The 19,139-nt window shown below is 34.9% G+C and overlaps 1 protein-coding gene across 1 annotated transcript in view; it reads left to right on the forward strand.

Moving 5' to 3' along the window:
* The first annotated feature begins 955 nt into the window (after positions 1-955).
* The window catches only part of LOC149788908 (hepatocyte growth factor receptor-like), a 163,983-nt gene continuing 145,799 nt past the window's right edge, over positions 956-19,139 (forward strand). The window contains exon 1 of the mRNA XM_089975039.1: positions 956-1,066. Coding sequence (XP_089831165.1) covers positions 1,016-1,066 — 51 coding nt within the window. The 5' untranslated portion in view covers positions 956-1,015. The remainder of the gene's footprint in view (positions 1,067-19,139) is intronic.

Raw genomic sequence — 19,139 nt, forward strand, 5'->3', positions numbered from 1 at the left:
TATTTTTATTATTATTATTATTATTATTATTATTATTGATTACTTTATCCAGCTCACCTTAATCCATCCTATAAATGAAATAATCACAGACTTAAAAATTATACATCAATCTTCGCTTGTTCACTCCTTCTGTCTGCAGTGGTTCGAGTCTCGGATTCAACCAGTGTGGGTATGTGAGAAAGCTTGCCAGTAGCTTCTCGTGGGTCAGTGGTTCTTTCTGGGGTTTTCCCGGGTTCTTCCTCCACCATTAATACTGGCCGTCATGTGTAGCCTATTGTGTGCTAAAAAATGGCGTTAAACCCCACAATAACAACAACAATTGTTCATTCTTTTAGTCAGATGCTTAACTTGCCAAGATCAAAAGACATTCAACTTCTATGTGATGAACAGAATTCAAAAGAAACCATGTATGGTTATTCATTGTGACCCATGAACTGAACCTTTACCCACCTTTATATAAACATTTTGAATATTGAATGACCCCTAACCTAAATGAAAAGGGATGTAACTCTTATCTCTTCATGGAGATGAACTTTTTTCTTCAGAGATATACCTTTAATTCACAGGCAAATAGATCAAGATATGTAACTATACCCAAGTACAAGCTAGAAAAAAAATGTTGACACATCTATTCACCTGATATTCCTTTATCTGAACTATGCCTTCATCGTAAAGCAAAATTCAGTTTGCACAGACTGAACAATGTTGATACACTATAGTGACTGTTTAAGGCAGGGAGAAATCATTGTTAGTTATGAAACACTTGGCTGCTGTCCACAGAAGGCATGTGACTGTTATGTACAGGACATTTTTAAAGGCAATTTGCAGGGGGGATAGAATGACCATTGTGAACAGGTGATTGCTAAATAAAAGTTACCATTAGGACAAGTTTGACTGTATTTTTTTAACATAAACTTATTACTTTAATTCATGCTATTTCTATATTTTCAGGTGTAAAAACTGTACATCAGAAAGTGATGGTGGATGTAATTGGTGTGTTTCCAGTAATACAGTGATGTGCAGTACCAATGGTTCTATATGTCCCACAAATTTTACATACAAACAGGTAATGGGAAGCTTTCAACTTTACCTATAGTTAATTATACACTCACTGCATAGAGTCAGAGGTATATCGGACTGCACATATATTCTCTTCCTTCCTTCAAGTCTTTCTACAACCTCGTGAGTGAAAAGAAGTTAGCTTCAGTTTTTGATTGATTGTTATGAAATCTGGTAGATATTAAGGTCATTATTTAAAGATGTGCATATTGACAGTTAACTAATTTCTAGCTCACCAGGCTGTAAGACCTTGCATCTGTCATGCATCCATCATGCATAGTCTGTTATCTGTCAAGCTTCTTGAAAAGCAAGTAGTTAATTTTAATGAAACTTGCTAGGAATGTTTCTGAGGACATGCTCTACAAAAAGTTTGATTGGATTGTCTCCCTAAGCAGTGATGTGGTTTTAATAACAATGAAAATGGAAAATCTATTTTAGACTTTTTTCTAGAACAACTTATTCACTTTGATGAAACTTGGTAAGAATGTTTCTAAAGATATGCTCTGTCAAATTTGTATCTGGGCGGTTTCTCTAGTCGTGGTGTGACTTCCTTAGGAACCTGATAATAAATCTGTTTTTAACTTATCTAGAATGGCTAAAATAATTTCAATCCAAGTTTGTTAAAATGTTTCTTATGACATTCTTGACAAAATTGTGACTTCCATTGTAGCAATTTTGAAAATCTGTTTTTATTGGTTTCACTAGAAAAACTTATCCAGTTTTGATCAAACTTATTAGCAAGGTTTACTTTGACACACTGTTTTAAAATTGTGTCTGGGGTATCTCTCTTGACAACATTGTGGAATTTTGTATCTAGGTGGAATACTTATTTTAAATGTTTGAAGCTTAAAGAACTGGTGCATTCCTGAATATGACCTTGGATTTATCAAAGCCTCCTGACATTTTTCACACCAATGAAACTTGCTTTTCTTTCTTCCGGGGGGATCTGGACACAGATGGCCAACTCCAAACAGTGGTGTGTCAAATGCAGACAACTAACAAAATTAGTTGCTGTTTATATGAATGTATTAAACTCCATGTGTAAATATGTAATATTATTTTATGCACTAAATTTGAACATTATAAATTTGAAACTAACTCTTACCATAAATTACTATTATCAGGAAAAATGAGAAATAAGTCCTGTATCATATGTATTGAAAATATTGCAAACTCAGAATGCTGAAGCGTGAAGTGTATACAAAACTCAGACATAGGAAAAGGGTTATTAACCATTGAGTCAAATAATCAAAGGTGTTCCCTAACTATAATCTTAAGGAAAAAAATTGACAAAAGTTTCAGTATATGGTTTGTGAGGTGGATCAAGTTCACTTTGAATAATCAAGTTTCATGACACGCGATAGCTGGGTTATTCCTGCTCCCTTAAAAAAAAACACCTATATATTAATAAGACTTCTCTCGCAAAAATGTTTCAGAAAATTTGACTAAATTTGACAGTATTCTGGCATAAAGACCTTCTCAGTTTGTACAAGTTGTGCTTATCTTCTATCCCAATATGGTCTGTGCTATTAATGACAGAAAATCCTTTATAACAAAAAATAGAAAATCATTTTGTACCACTTTTATTAAAAGCTATTTAATAGAATTGAGGCAGATTGGACAGAAATAGACTTGGTATGAATGTCCTTTTTATTATACCCATGCATATTAATAAGGTGAACTTGCATCTGATTGGCTGAGCAGCTTGTTATCACTCTGGAAGGCTTGTTTATGATCTGAATTTGATCAGGCATGGAATATAGGCTTCTATAATGAAGATCATGTATGAGTTTGATAATAAGTTGGATCCACCTATATTCATTCATAAAAATAAAAATCTTGAGTTTTGTGTTTTAGTAAACATGGAAGTAAAAGTTAAAATACTAATTCTTTAAAATGTAACTAATGATATTTACCTGTAATATTATATGTTTTTTAGCTGCCCTGTTAGGCCAAGTGAGGTTCTGGTATATTTCAAAAGACATCTGTCTTATTTCCTCATTTTTTTCAAATGCCAAAGAATGATCATGCTGTTGACCATCACCTAAAGATTTGCTGTAAAAAGTGTTCAGAAAGTGAACAAAGCAGGTTCAAACTTCAAAACACTTTTGCTGATTACATGGAATTTATAATGACTTACACCCAGGGGCTTAAACTTGAGTAACAAGACAAGGCAAAACCAACAAGCATTCAATTTTCCAAAATATAAATTTATTAAGATAAAATTTAAAATCAAACAAAGTGAACAAATGAAAATAATTTACAGTTTATGAATTCCTAGAAAGTTATCCTAACTTGTACTAACAATTTCCCTCTAATCTGGAAACTATGCAAAGGTATTCAAAATAAAGGTTCTAATGTGTTTATGTGCTACCATGATAACACCACTGAACAATCACAGTTCTGCAGAATTAAAATGTGTTTACTTTAATATAATACCATGAATGTAGAATATCACTGTAGTCCTTGAAAGTTTCACTTAATCTGAAAGAATTAAATTATTAACTCCTTGAATAATTTCATAATATCTGATTAGTATTTACTGTTTAAATTAAAGATTTTCCACTCTGCTGGATCCAACAAACAATTATTATAAATAAATCACTATTTCTTCTCAGTGACTCTTACAATGCTGGTACAGTATAGACTGAAGAAAGATTACATGGTGCATATAGTCTCACAATGTGCAGCAAATCAACATAACATGAGTCACTAAGAGATTTTAGAACAATTAAATCATCTTATTTCAAAATAACTCAGTTATGCTCTGACCTTCTCAAACTATTTAACCAATCAACAACTAGGGCATGCATGATAGGGTTTGGGGTTAGGGTTAGGGTTAACCCTAATCCTAACCCTAACCCTATAGCTGTAAAAGGGCAAATGCACTCTTAGTTTTATGTGATGTTTTGTGACCTACATTTGAAATAATGCATGGTATACTTGACTGACATAGTTGTTGATTTGACCTTAGTAATCGGCCTAGGCTCATGAATGAGATTCCTGCAATGTAGTGTACATGTACTTTACTATAGTGCTAACCAGCCACTGAATTAAGAATTTAAAATATTAGTATCATAAAACCAAATGACAAACAAAGAAAATATGTTAAAAATTAAATAGATGATACAGATATCTGAAACAATGACCCCAAACTCTATCTGTAGGCAGATGAGCCATCGCATTATCTCACCTGATGTGATATGATTTGGATTTTTAACGTAGCTTTAACAATTTTTCAGTCATGTCACTATGATGTCTGCAGTGTGGTAGTTTATAGTGATGTCTAGCACTGGGACATCATGCTGCAGACAAGTAACATGATGTCCCACCCAGTCACATTACCCTGACACCAGGCCAACCAGTCCTAACACTAACCTTTTTAGGCTGAGGGCCAAGCAAGGCAGCTGTTAGTACCATTTTTATAAGTCTATGATATGACTTGGCCCGGGATCAAACCCACACCTCCCACATCCAAGGCGGATGCTCTAACCACTAGGTCACAAAGAAAAATTAAATAGACAACACAGATATCTGAAACAATGACAGCAAACTCTTTCTTGATGACTCTCTTATCCCTGTTATAGAGAGACTCAGTTTTTAGGCTTTTATTTGACCATCAGCTAATTTTCATTCTGCATGTTAGATACCTCAGGTCAAACACAGATTGGGGGACACACCATGAGGTCTTATTACATCTGTATACTGGTAGTTTCTAAACTTGCCTATAACAAAATTGTGTTCATATCAGCTTGCATCTGCTTGATCTGACACACAAGTAGGGCAGTATTTGGAACTTCCCATTCAGAAAGTCACTTTCTGTAGGCAGATGAGCCATCACATTATCTGAGTTGAATGAAATTGGCTGTTTGGTATGTTACCAAAATATCCATATATGAAGTAGTCTTTAGGCCTAATTATCAAAGCTTGTAGGCTATTTGGTATATTACCAAAATGTCCATATATGATGTAGTCTTTAGGCTTAAATATCAAAGCTTGTAAGCTATTTGGTATGTTACCAAAATATCCATATATGAAGTAGTCTCTAGGCCTAAATATCAAAGCTTGTAGGCTATTTGTTAGTTACCAAAATATCCATATATAATGTAGTCTTTAGGCCTAAATATCAAAGCTTGTAGGCTATTTGGTATGTTACCAAAATGTCCATATATGATGTAGTCTCTAGGCCTAAATATCAAAGCCAGTAGGCTATTTAATATGTTACCAAAATGTCCATATATGATGTAGTCTTTAGACTTAAATATCAAATCTTGTAGGCTATTTGGTAGTTACCATATATGGATATATCCATATATGATGTAGTCTCTAGGCCTAAATATCAAAGCTTGTAGGCTATTTGGTATGTTACCAAAATGTCCATATATGATGTAGTCTTTAGGCCTAAATATCAAAGCTTGTAGGCTATTTGATAAGCTACCAAAATGTCCATATATGATGTAGTCTCTAGTCCTAAATATCAAAGCTTGTAGGCTATTTGGTATGCTACCAAAATGTCCATATATGATGTAGTCTTTAGGCATAAATATCAAAGCATGTAGGCTGTTTGGTATATTACCAAAATGTCCATATATGATTTAGTCTTTAGGCCTAACTATCAAAGCTTGTAAGCTATTTGGTATGTTACCAAAATATCCATATATGAAGTAGTCTTTAGGCCTAAATATCAAATCTTGTAGGCTATTTGGTAGTTACCAAAATATCCATGTATAATGTAGTCTTTAGGCCTAAATATCAAAGCTTGTAGGCTATTTGGTATGTTACCAAAATGTCCATATATGATGTAGTCTCTAGGCCTAAATATCAAAGCTAGTAGGCTATATGGTATGTTACCAAAATGTCTATATATGATGTAGTCTCTAGGCCTAAATATCAAAGCTTGTAGGCTATTGGATATGTTACCAAAATGTCCATATATGATGTAGTCTTTAGGCTTAAATATCAAATCTTGTAAGCTATTTGGTAGTTACCATATATGGATATATCCATATATGATGTAGTCTCAAGGCCTAGATATCAAAGCTTGTAGGCTATTTGATATGTTACCAAAATGTCCATATATGATGTAGTCTTTAGGCCTAAATATCAAAGCTTGTAGGCTATTTGGTATGTTACCAAAATGTCCATACATGATGTAGTCTTTAGGCCTAAATATCAAAGCTAGTAGGCTGTTTGAAAAGCTACCAAAATGTCCATATATGATGTAGTCTCTAGGCCTAAATATCAAAGCTTATAAGCTATTTGGTATATTACCAAAATGTCCATATATGATGTAGTCTCTAGGCCTAAATATCAAAATTTGTAGGTTATTTGGTATGTTACCAAAATGTCCATATATGATGTAGTCTCTAGGCCTAAATATCAAAGCTTGTAGGCTATTTGATATATTACCAAAATATTCATATATGATTTAGTCTTTAGGCCTAAATGTCAAAGCTTGTACTGGCTCAAAAACCACAGCTCATTTTGGCATACAAATGTACTCTCACCTTCACGCAGCATATATGTCTAGCTAATTCTTCAGTATCATATGTTCCAAAATCACCATCTTGGTTATCAAAACCTCCCCCCAAAATAACAAGATGAATCAACATGTTGTTTTTTTCAAATGTATATACCAAATCCTAAATATGCACAGGTGTATGACCATGGCAAAATGGCAAATGTTTTATTCTTTCCATGCCTCCTTTTGCATCCGTATTTTGGACTCAATGTGGTAAACATGTAGTGTGAACTGTATTGTTGACATTTTTGCTATTTTCAAATATCCGGCTAGAAAATTTTCCAACTTAGTATAGTAACAAAGTTTAAAAAGAAAAGTTTTCATTATACATATGCCATTGATAAACTGGAAATTTCTTAGATGTTAACCACTGTTGTCCAATAAAAGATCTTTTACCCGTTTTCACCTTTCTAATTAGGAAAGTTTGTATATGCTTTTATCAAGTTGCAAAATCTTTACTTTTGTTGTCACATTTTCACCCACTTTATTGCATATCCTTTTTAAAGATTTTATACACTTATGAGCTATTACTGAATTTAATACATTGTGAAATATTATATTGGCCAATGATAGAGGTCATTATCTTTATTTCACAGCTCAGTAAATCAGTGTACCAGTAGTTAGTGCAGCAAAAAGCCTGTAATTGATTAGGTACTTCATACTGTGATTAAAACACACCCACATGTATATAATGGGTTGTTTGTGGAGCTGAAATCACTCCGAGGAACCATTGAGCACATTTGACCTGTTCAGCCTATTCAAATTTAGAAGAATATTTTTTTATGAAACTAAAAAGCATGATAATTACACACTTAGTAAAGATTAAAAAAAAACAAATAAAAAGTAATTGTCCTCAATTTCACTGATTGCTTGAAATTTCATGGAAACTTTCTCATTGATCTAAAATGATAAAACTCCAGTTTCAATAGGTGTTTAATATTTCTGCTCTCTCAATTATTATACTAACCTCCTATGGCAGCTCTGTCTGTCAAATTTCATAATGCATATTTCATATTGCCTCCCTAGCTTAGTTTGTTTAGTATGTAATTAATGCTTTTTGTACTTCTGTTATGTACATTAAATTTATATTGAGTGCTTGACCTTTGTCCATGATTGAGGGTAGAGTAGTGATGATGTACATGACTTTTATGAAAATAAAAATAAATTTGTTTACTGATATTTGAGTTCAAGGTTTAGCCTTATTCACAACTTTGAATGTTTTGAAAGCAAACTTTTGACCCACATCCTGGTCATCTTATATTGCCTTAGGCTTTTATTTAAGGTGGTGGTTAACACTATAATTCATTCCTATCTTAAAATCATTTTAGTTGTGTTCATATGTAATTTGAGAGGAATCATGTATTATAAATTTATTCACTGGCATTACAAAGTGTTTATGGACATTTGGGACTAAATCACTATTTTGGGATTATTATGAATTCATTCAAAGACATTTTGGATTATAACATTGTGATAAATCAAGACTGTTGGTAATCATCCTATTCAAGACTATTGGCACATCAGCATATTCAGCAATGGAATTCATTCAGAACACTCCTTACTTTTAGTGATAGAGCATTTATTATTATTTGGAATTTAATTCACAATGCTGTAAGTTCCTCTTAAATTTTCGCTGTGTAACTTGGAGAAAGAAATTTATTTTTTGATTTTAATAAAATCGTTGCTTTTGCTTCTTTCTGTTACTAAGCTAAATACCATGGAGTTGTAACACTGTTGTGGGTTAGGTGTATTGTGGCATTGCCCATACATCTGTGTGTGTCTGTCCTTTGAGATTTCCTTGCCTGGTCAAGCCATTGTAACAGTTGAAGAGGTTTTCATATGTTGCCCAAGTGTATATTATGATTAGACATTTGTGTGTGTCCGTGTACCAGATTCAGGTTGCCTGCCTTAAGGTCAAGGTCATGCAAAAGAAAATGCAAGTTTGTGACTTGTATCTTTGTCTAGAATATCACTTTTGAATCACTGCAGATATTTTAATGGAATAAGCATTATACAATTATATATTATGTATAGAAGTGTGTAACCTACCATAGCCATACCTCCAGCTTTAAGATCAGGGTAAAAGTAATGGAAAACATGAGTATGACTTGTATCATCATGCAGATTATAACTTCTTAAACCACATTAGATATTTTAATAAAGTTTTAGTTAAATATCACATTTATGGTGTGCTGCATCATATAGCTATGTGCCCCAGGTGGCTGAGTGGTCTAAAGCTCTCTCCTTTACCAGTCACTGCCATCTCACCCCTGTCCACATGAGCAGCAGAGAGGGTGAACAGACCACTTAAGGGAGTGGTCACCCTTGTGTTTGGACCCAAAAAAATAGTGACCCTTCATAGAGGTCAATTACCACGTCTACGATTATTGTTTGTCCCAAACAGAATTGTAGACGAGCCCTCTCTGCTGCTATCAGTCTTGGGAATCATCATCTGAATCATGGGAATCTTCATCTGAATCATGGGAATTTGTTCTATGTTTCAAGTAATATTCAAGTTCTGATGGTGGTTTTTCTATTTTTGGATTTATGTTCTTTCTGTGTTTATAATATATCATCAAACTTCTGTATCGATCTCCACCGCAATTTTTACAAATCTGATATAATCCTCTAACGCCGTTGTTACATCCAACACAACTTCGTGGACCAGCATGAGGATTTTTCTTTATAAGATAATTATGTTTCTTGCAATATTCTCCACGGCATTTTTTATTACAATTGTTAGTGGTTCCTTGATGTAACCACGCACAGTTGTTCATTATATTAATGATATCTATTTAATTCAATTTAATTTTATCATCACCCCTCTCTGCTGCTCCTCTTCTGCTGATATTAATTAAATTATTATGTTATAATAAAAATGATACATCCAGAATCTCATACTGCAAGAACAGCTCGAGAACGATTAGAAGCAATTAAAAAATTTCTTCCTGTCAAAGACTCATTTAGAAAAAATCTACAAGCGCAGCAAGAAGCAAAAGTTGAGTATGAAGAAGACACTAAAAAACTGTTTAAACCCGTCACTGCAGCTACTGAGAAAGTTGCAACTGTCATCAAAGAAGATCTTCTTCCGGTATCAGAAAAAATAGCAAGAAGAACTAAACAGGCAAAGAAGATTTTACGAGACCTTCCAACTGACATAGCTGCAGCTCAACCTCCACCTGTTGGTGAGGAAATACTTGAGGGTATTGGAGAACTTCGTACTGAAGTCGCCGATGTGAGAAAAAAACTTGCATCTGAATCCAAATCAGCGGGAGAGAGCTTAAAATTAATTGCAAGATTTAAAGAAGGAGTTGTTGAGGAAATTAGAAATACTGAAAGAGAGAAATTACCTAAGATGATATTAGATAATATATCTGATAAATCTAATTTTTTAAAACCCTTTTATGGAAAAACAGGTGATGATGATTTCATTAAATGGATATATCGCGTATATTACAACAAAAAACAAGCTAGAGGTCAAGAATTTAAAAGACTTAATGAAGAAGTAAAAAGACTTTACAGAGAGAGACTGGAACAACCAGAACAGGGAGAGCTCTCCCAGTATCAGCTTCCTCCACCTCTGCAACAAATAGAACAACAACAATCTTCTTCGCCGCAGCAAAGGTTGAAGTCGGAAATTAAAAAGGCTAAAGAGTCACTTAAATCACCCTCCTTGAAGAAAATTCCTTCACCTTTACGTAAAATTTCTGCACCGAAAATGACATTTACACCGACAGATTCACCACCTGGATCACCCCCGGCCACCACTGAAGTACTTACTCCGGTAATGCAACCACCAGTATTTAAAACACCTCAAGATGAACCTAAAACAGGATCTGGTTTATGTCCTGATAATATCATCAATGACGTGTCACGGTTAGAAGTTCTCATAGGAGGAAAACATGCCGGAAATAATTCACCAGAAATAACCAATGAAGCAGCTGATATTTGTCGGCGACTATTTCAAGGTGGTATCATGGATATCGGCGTTTACCGAGAACTTATCGATGAACTCGTTGATGACTAGTTGTTAGATAAATGGTAAATAAAATAAGATGATTGTGCATAATAATCATCGTAAACCCACACAGGTTAGAGCGGTAAACTCACGATTACCAATCTATAGTGTTATTTACGGAAATGGACTTGGTGATGTTATTCAGGGATTATTTACAAGGATAGCTCCAAAAGTAGCACCTGTAGCAAAACAATTATCGATGAAGGCTATTGATATTGTTCGTGATAAAGCTCCTGGTGCAATTGTCAATGTTGCTGGTAAGGCGTTCTCGGCGATCAAGGAAAGACTAGCACGATTATTGCGATGAAAACAACAACCACCGGTGAAACTGGCAAGTACTGAGGTGATGCCCGCAGACGTAAGTAAAATAATAAATCAGGCTGCAAATCAAAAACTAGCGGCGATATCTGAAGAAGGAGAAAAAAATATAACAGCAAATTTAATAGCAGGAAGTGGTCTTCGTCGACGATGATCATCATTTGGAAAAATGGTAACTATAATAAAAATGTTCAGGCGCGAATCAGACCCAGCATTTGATATGGAGGCACCTGTCCTTAAGTATGAATCTATACGTGATTATCAATTTTATTCTTATGACGCAAGACTACCAAATCAGCGGGGGAGAATCGAATTACAGGTTCATGATACAAGTAGATATTTTTTGCCCGCTGAGGCATTTATTGAAGTAGAAGGTGAACTTGTAAAGGGGGATAATACGACATATGGTGCCAATCTGCGTGTTGGTTTTGTCAACAACGGGATTATGGCGTTGTTTGATAGCGCCACATATATGATTGACGGAAAAAATATTGAATCAATTCAGAAGGATGTTGATGTTGCTACAACAATAATTGGTCTGGCGAGATATTCTGACGACTTTACAAGATCAGCCGGTCCAACAATGATGTTTGCTAAGGATATTACTGACAACGCTGATCATATCAGGTATGCTAAAATACTGACACCAGTAGGTACTGCATCTGATCCACAACCAGTTGCTGATGGTCCTGAATACGCAGCCAGACCAGCTGCTGCTTTTGATATTGTAAAAGATGATAGCGCGGCTTACAACCTGGGATTTGCAACACGCCGAACAGCGTTGTCAGGAAATAATAGAAATTTTTCATGTGCAATTCCACTGTCTCACATCTTTGGATTTTGCAGAAATGTTAGAAAGGTCATCTTTGGAGCTAAACACACAGTTGTGCTTGTAAGAAAAGGTGATGATAATGATGCAATCTGGCGAGGTTTTGCTGTTGATGACGCTGGTAAAGTAAATATATCGAAGCTTTCATTGTGGATGCCAGTAATGACTCCATCTATTACTGAAGAACAAAAATTACTCTCTTTTATGGATCAAGGCGGTAAATCATTGCTATCATGGTTAACAGTAACCACAGATGCTATTCAAAGTAATGTTAATGGTTTATTTACATGGCATATAGCATCACAGCAAGGTGTTTCTGCACCACGACATATTTTTATTGCACTACAAGATAATGCTAGGATAAATGATCAAGAACGTTCACATATGATATTTGACAACCTTGGAGTTAATGAAGTTTCCTTACGGATTAATGGACATCAAGAACCAGCTGAAGATATATTGTTAAATTTTGATCAAAATCATGTAGCGCGTGCATATCATCGTTTAATGTCATTCATGGGACGTGATCAAAATATAGATACTGGGTTGCAAATATCACAATTAGATTTCAGAACTTCATATCCGATTTATTACTTTTTGTTGGAACATCTTGATTTATCCAAGCAATCTGTCGTTGATATACACTTTCGAGCTCGTGTTACTAACCCTCCTCCTGATATAGCTGGTCCACCTCTTATTCGAGGCACCTACAGAGCGATCGTGGTCATACTTAGCGACAAGGCCATGTTACTTGAAGGTGGTAGTGGTCGAATGAGGGTCGTTGATGCACCGGTGGAAAATCTTTAATTATTCAGAAAAAATATTATTTATATAAAAATGTCGTATAGTCATGTTAATGTTACTCAGACCCCCGGTCAGGTAAAAAAGCTTCAATCAAAAACCGCCAACAAATGTGGAACTAAAATATCACTAAAACGAGATCATATTAGTGGTGGTCCAAACAAATTATCGTTGACAAATAATCAGATTAAACATTTCAATAAAGCCCTAGAATCAAAAACTGGAGTTCAATTCCATCTCTCCCCGAGCGCCATCAAAGACGTGGTTAAAACGGGTGGTATATTCCCACTACTTGCGGCCATTCCGGCATTAATAGCTGCAGCTGCTCCAGCCGTAGCAAAAGCGGCCGCGTTAGGTGCTGTTGGAACAGCCGCTGAAATGGCACTAAAGAAAGCAACAGGGCAAGGATACAAAAAAAAGGGGCGCGGCTTAAGATTGCCAGGATCTCGTTGGGGGAGAGGCCTAAGGCTTCCAGGATCACTTCGTTAGACGTTCCAGCATCAAATTTTGATTTACTTAATGCCGCTAAAAAATTAAAAATATCTGCCTTTAGAGGAGTTTTTATGCGAGATCAATTACCGAAACAACCAAACAAACTAGAAACAGGTATTATTAATCTCGATGAACGTTCTGGACCTGGTACTCATTGGGTATCATACGCGGTTGATCCACGTGGAATTGTTTATTTTGATTCGTACGGGTTAGCTCCACCTGTTGAATTTATCAAGTATGTCGCACCACTCCACGCAACAACCAGAGGTTCCAAAGTTTGGTATTCAACGCTATCCACACAAACAATGACAGATCCGCCAATATGTGGCCGTGAAGTAATTAATGTACTCGACGCTATATCAAAATCATCCAGGCCGCCACATAAAGTCGTGCACGATTATACAAGCAACCGATTTGTTGCGCGTAAAGCATTTTAAACAACGGGTCTTATTATAATGGTTGACATTTACGGAAGATCTTCTTCACGCGTTAAGAAAAAGCCCGGCGACGTTGATCTGTCGAAGTATGTGACTAAGGATGACCTCGCTGATATCATGAACGTGGCTGGAGTTGACCCAGATGAAGTTGTTATTTTTCAGGATCGATATGGTAAACTAAAAACCAGCAATATCAAATGGAATGATATAGTCCGGCGAGTACTCGGTGCAGTTACGGATAATATTCCCGTGTTTACTGACGGTGGTAGAATCAGAGATTCAAGTATGTCACTTAAAACCATCAGAGATGAAATTGCAAAAAGTGTTGCTAATCGCGTGAGAAACACCGGTGACACAATGATGGGTGAACTTAGCATGAACGGGAACAAAATAGTAGTTTTAAGAGATCCAACATCTGACGAAGACGCAGCAACAAAAAAATACGTCGACGTCAACTATGGCACCGTAGACGGTAAATTATCCACGTTACGGGCTGAGTATGACGTTCACGCAGGCGCTTTTGGAAGATTTCGAAGAAATTTTCAAAAAACCGATGATACCATAGATAAATTCTTCGGTACTCCACGCGCCATTGACATGAAACTCGTTGATATCAAAAGTAACCTAGACACGATCAAACACAGCAAGACGTCGTAGCGGGAATTCCTGAGATTATCAATAAAACCAATTTGATTAAAATTCCAGCTGGAATAACTCCCGGGCATATCACAAACATCGTATGCACGGTATCATCGGGATTTGCAACATGGTCGCAGCAAAATAATACTATCAAATATACCGCAACAGTCACTGGCGTGTACAGGCTGTCCGTGTTCAGTGCTGCAAAATTTGAAATATTTACAACGTTTCCATGGCGTCATTCCACCGACAGGTTTTCCGGGGTTGTATCTGTTGTATTAAATAGCGGAACCGAAGAAATATTTATTCTGGAAGCAGATGATAAGAAATTAACCGCAACATCCTTCTGGTGGTGTTTGGAATTTGTAGCTGAAACACCTCAATTGGTTACTGCATAAAAATATATATGGACGGTGCACAATACAGGTACAATCAAGCACGTGAATGGCAGACGGCGCTAAAAGATCAAGTCGATCAATATACAGTAAAAGTAAAAAAATATCGACGACGATTGGTTATCGTTGATGTGATTGTTTATTCAGTATCCGCTGTTGTTGCTGGAACCGGTGTAATATTATCAGCGTTGACAACGATGGCACCAGTAGCTGTAACTATTTGTATTTCAGCAGCAACAACTATTGCAGGTGTGCTTAATATCATCACAAAAAAAATATGTACTTGTACGAACGAAAAATTATCCGATTACAAAATAAAATTACATACAGCGACGGTAGCATACTCGAAATTATCCTCGTTGTTATCAGCGAGTCTCAGTGATGGAATTATATCTGATTTCGAATTTTCAATTATAACCAAAATATACGACGAAGGTATCGGTATTAAAGATACAAGTATCAATAATGACAGAATTACTCCAGCAGATCGTGACCAACACAACTCCGCCAAAGATAACGATGATCTCGGTAAGTTCAATTAATCCTGAATTTAGTGTTAATTTTCCCACTGCAATTCCAGTAAAAGAAATAGCACTAGCACAATTACGAGTATATTACAACTGGCCAAATATCAGATCAAAATCATTTAATGGTACACCAGCAAATAATTCACTCGTATTTGCTAACAACAACAAACCCGATGGAACACCTGACTGGGTTGTTGGAATACCAACCGGCAGTTACGAGATTGAAGAGATCAGTGAGGAATTTGCGCGTAGAATAAAATCAATAACGGGAAAAGAATCAAAAATATCAATTAATGTTCATGAACCCACCCTGTCCTCGACGATTGAAATAAACTCGCCTGATTATGCTGTTGATATTTATCAATCCACGATAAGATCCGTACTAGGTTGGCCTGAAATATCACCACCGATAACACCGATACCACCAGAACCGAAAAAGTCTGATTATGTCACGGATAGACAATCATATCATGAAATTAATCCATCATACGGGGAAGAACTACGTATTTTAAAAAATAAATCAATGCTTAGCAGAGTTTTAATTCACAGTTTTGATGAGTTATGGGCTTTTAACAATTCCGGGGAAAAAGCAAATATTTTTGCTATTTATCGGAGTGAGATTATTAAATATTTTCAGGAAATCAATCAAGAATGTAAAAAAACAACTAGATCAACTGAATCAATATTTTAACGAACATATTTTTGACATATCAGCGTCATCGCGTGAAAAAATCATCACGCGTGTGGAAATATTAAATCAGCTTATATCAGATATGGAATATATTAATAACCGAATAGTTCAAGCAATGCTTAGTTTAGGATTTTCTGAAGGAACTTTTGCAAAAATATGGTTAGATAAATATAAATTAACAGAAGCCGATGTACCAAATTTTAAATTTCCCGGGTATAGTGTAACCGAGTTAAGAAAATCTGTCAGTGATGTCATTGATGAGTTTTTTCCTAAAATACTCGATGCATGGAGAAAATTAATTCCACCAGCAGCTGTTCTTAGACATGATAATGATCCACACGGCGGCGGAAGACACGTATCTCCGGGAATCGTTAATATAACACCGACGGTCGCGGTCAATCTGGTTTGTGACGTAATCGATGGCAGCTATCAAATAGATCTCGGAAGATCAAATCAGGCTCAACAAGGATACATCCTGTACACGTTCACACCACAAGTTCCCCCTGGAAGTTTAATCGTGCAAGAACCAACTAATCCCGTGTATTTGCGGTGTCACAATAATATGTTAACACGAATCAATTTTAAACTCACAGACCACCTTAATCGCTTAATTGACATACGTGAAGAAGAACTTGTAATAAATCTGTATGTAAAGTCGTAAGACTTTTGTCGTAAGACTTTTGTCGTAGATCTTTATGTAATGGAGGGTTTACCAACTCACCCATCAGAGTTATAAATAAATAAATAATAATTCAGAAATAAAATAATAATTCAGAAATAAATAATTTGTAAAATTAAGAAATTTGTACAATTTTATGTTTTTGATGGGGTAAATGGTACTCAAATTAAGAAATTTGTACATTTTTGTAAATTTGATGGGGTAAATGGTACTCAAATTAAGAAATTTGTACAATTTTATGCTTTTGATGGGGTAAATGGTAGTCAAAATTAAGAAATTTGTACAATTTTGTTAAATTTCAGTAAAAATAAATAAATTAATTCAGAAATAAATAAATAATAATTCAGAAATAAAATAATAATTCAGAAATAAATAATTTGTAAAATTAAGAAATTTGTACAATTTTATGCTTTTGATGGGGTAAATGGTAGTCAAAATTAAGAAATTTGTACAATTTTATGTTTTTGATGGGGTAAATGGTAGTCAAATTAAGAAATTTGTACAATTTTATGTTTTTGATGGGGTAAATGGTAGTCAAAATTAAGAAATTTGTACAATTTTGTTAAATTTCAGTAAAAAAAAACAAATTAATTCAGTAAATAAATAAATTAATTCAGAAATAAATAAAAAATCAGAATCTTTGATTCTAAGTACCAACTCACCCATCAAAATTGCAAATTGCATAAATCAGAATCTTTGATTCTAAGTACCAACTAACCCATCAAATTCAGAAATAATATTTCTGATCAAAGATCTCAGTCATCTTCATCGGAATTACTACTCTGGATCGTTTCACCAGTAACGAAGTTACTCTGGATCGTTTCACCAGTAACGAAGTTACTCTGGATCGTTTCACCAGTAACGAAGTTACTCTCTAACATAATTTTTCTTAATAGTCTTATGCGAGTACTAATCGTTTTCTTTGCCTCATACTCGTGGGATAATAACGATTTAATTCTTTCTATGGCGGCAGAGAGAGGAACGAACTCCTTCACATGATCATCTTCTACGGTAGCTAGCGACTGAAACATTGCCGCCTGAATCCGTTTCATGAGCCTGTATTCAGATGATAGTGTGTGTGTCCCCTGGGTTTTACGTTCTTGTAAAATCTCAAAGTCAGAAACTATTTTTTCAGGATTTAGTTCATCAGATATATTAATTCCATCTTTTTTCAATTTTTTAATAGCAACAATTACATCATTGATATTTTCATGGTTCATTATATAATATATAAATCTTCAAAATAAAAAAAAATATCCCTAGAACACCTATCGAGTGTTTAGCAAGTTCGTCGGGATGTTTCAGGGACAGCACAACATATACAATGAAATGGTTATATACAATGAAATGGATATATACAATGAAATGGTTATATACAATTAAATGGTTATATACAATGAAATGGTTATATACAATGAAATGGATATATACAATGAAATGGATATATACAATGAAATGGTTATATACAATGAAATGGTTATATACAATGAATGAAGAGCCCCTATTGAGTGTATTAGCGAGCTCAGATTATGAATTGGACGGCACAAACATATAACTAACTAAGGAAATGGATATATACAATGAAATGGTTATATACAATGAAATGGTTATATACAATGAATGAAGAGCCCCTATCGAGTGTATTAGCGAGCTCAGATTATGCATTGGACGGCACAAACATATAACTTAACTAAGGACAGTACAAACATACACGCTCAGCAAAAACCCACCCACAATAATTAATCCAGTGGGTGATACGAAAATATGTATCACCCACAAGTCAATATTGTGGGTGGGAATTTTGCTGAGCGGGGGGGGGGGGGGGTTGCGGTTCTCCCCACTATTATAAAAATCGCAATTATGCGTACACCACCGACAAATTGTCAGCCATGGGGGTTTGATCCTGGACCGCGAGCGTCACAGTCCAATACCATACTGATTGAGCTATCAAACCTTGTTACGAACATATGTTTTGGAAGTTAATATATAGTTAGCTATATAGCTAAGGAACCAATATTTACACTAAACAGCGGTTTCTGAATAATAACAGTTTCTGTATTTATAACAGTTTCTGAATAATAACAGTTTCTGAATAATAACAGTTTCTGTATTTATAACAACAGCTTCTGAATAATAACAGTTTCTGTATTTATAACAGCATTTTTCCTAAGCAGACTGCGAATCAATAATAACAGTGGCATGAACACACCTGCAGATCGATTACCATGACAACGGTTTCTGTTCTACACACAGCTTCCTGCGGATCAATAACATTGTCATGATCTCTCGTAATGTTGTGTGATGGGAAATATTTAAAAACCATAAATAATACTTCTACGAGTAATTAATTACGATGTAATTAATTACGATGTAATTAGTTAAACTGACTAATTACGATCATAAAAAATCAAAAATCTACGAAGAAAACTATATATTACAAAGTAATCTCCCTTTTATATAATCAAAAATTCAGTAGTGTATGGAGGACCTACTGTGACATAAATTAAAAAAATTAATTCAATGTGGTGATGATAGTTAATAATGTGGTGATGATAATTATTGATACTGAAAGATGATTTTCTGCTTATATTTTTTCGATAAAGCTGTTTTATATATATTTTCTGCCACTCTTTGTACTGATTGCGAGTGAATATCAAAATATTTTGCAGCTGAATGCATTGAACGAAATATTATTTCTTCACCAGTTTCTATGTTTGTGGAAATTACCGCCCT

Source organism: Sinohyriopsis cumingii, chromosome 11 (genome assembly GCF_028554795.1).
Source record: "Sinohyriopsis cumingii isolate HCF-2022 chromosome 11, ASM2855479v2, whole genome shotgun sequence".
Lineage (NCBI taxonomy): Eukaryota > Metazoa > Mollusca > Bivalvia > Unionida > Unionidae > Sinohyriopsis > Sinohyriopsis cumingii.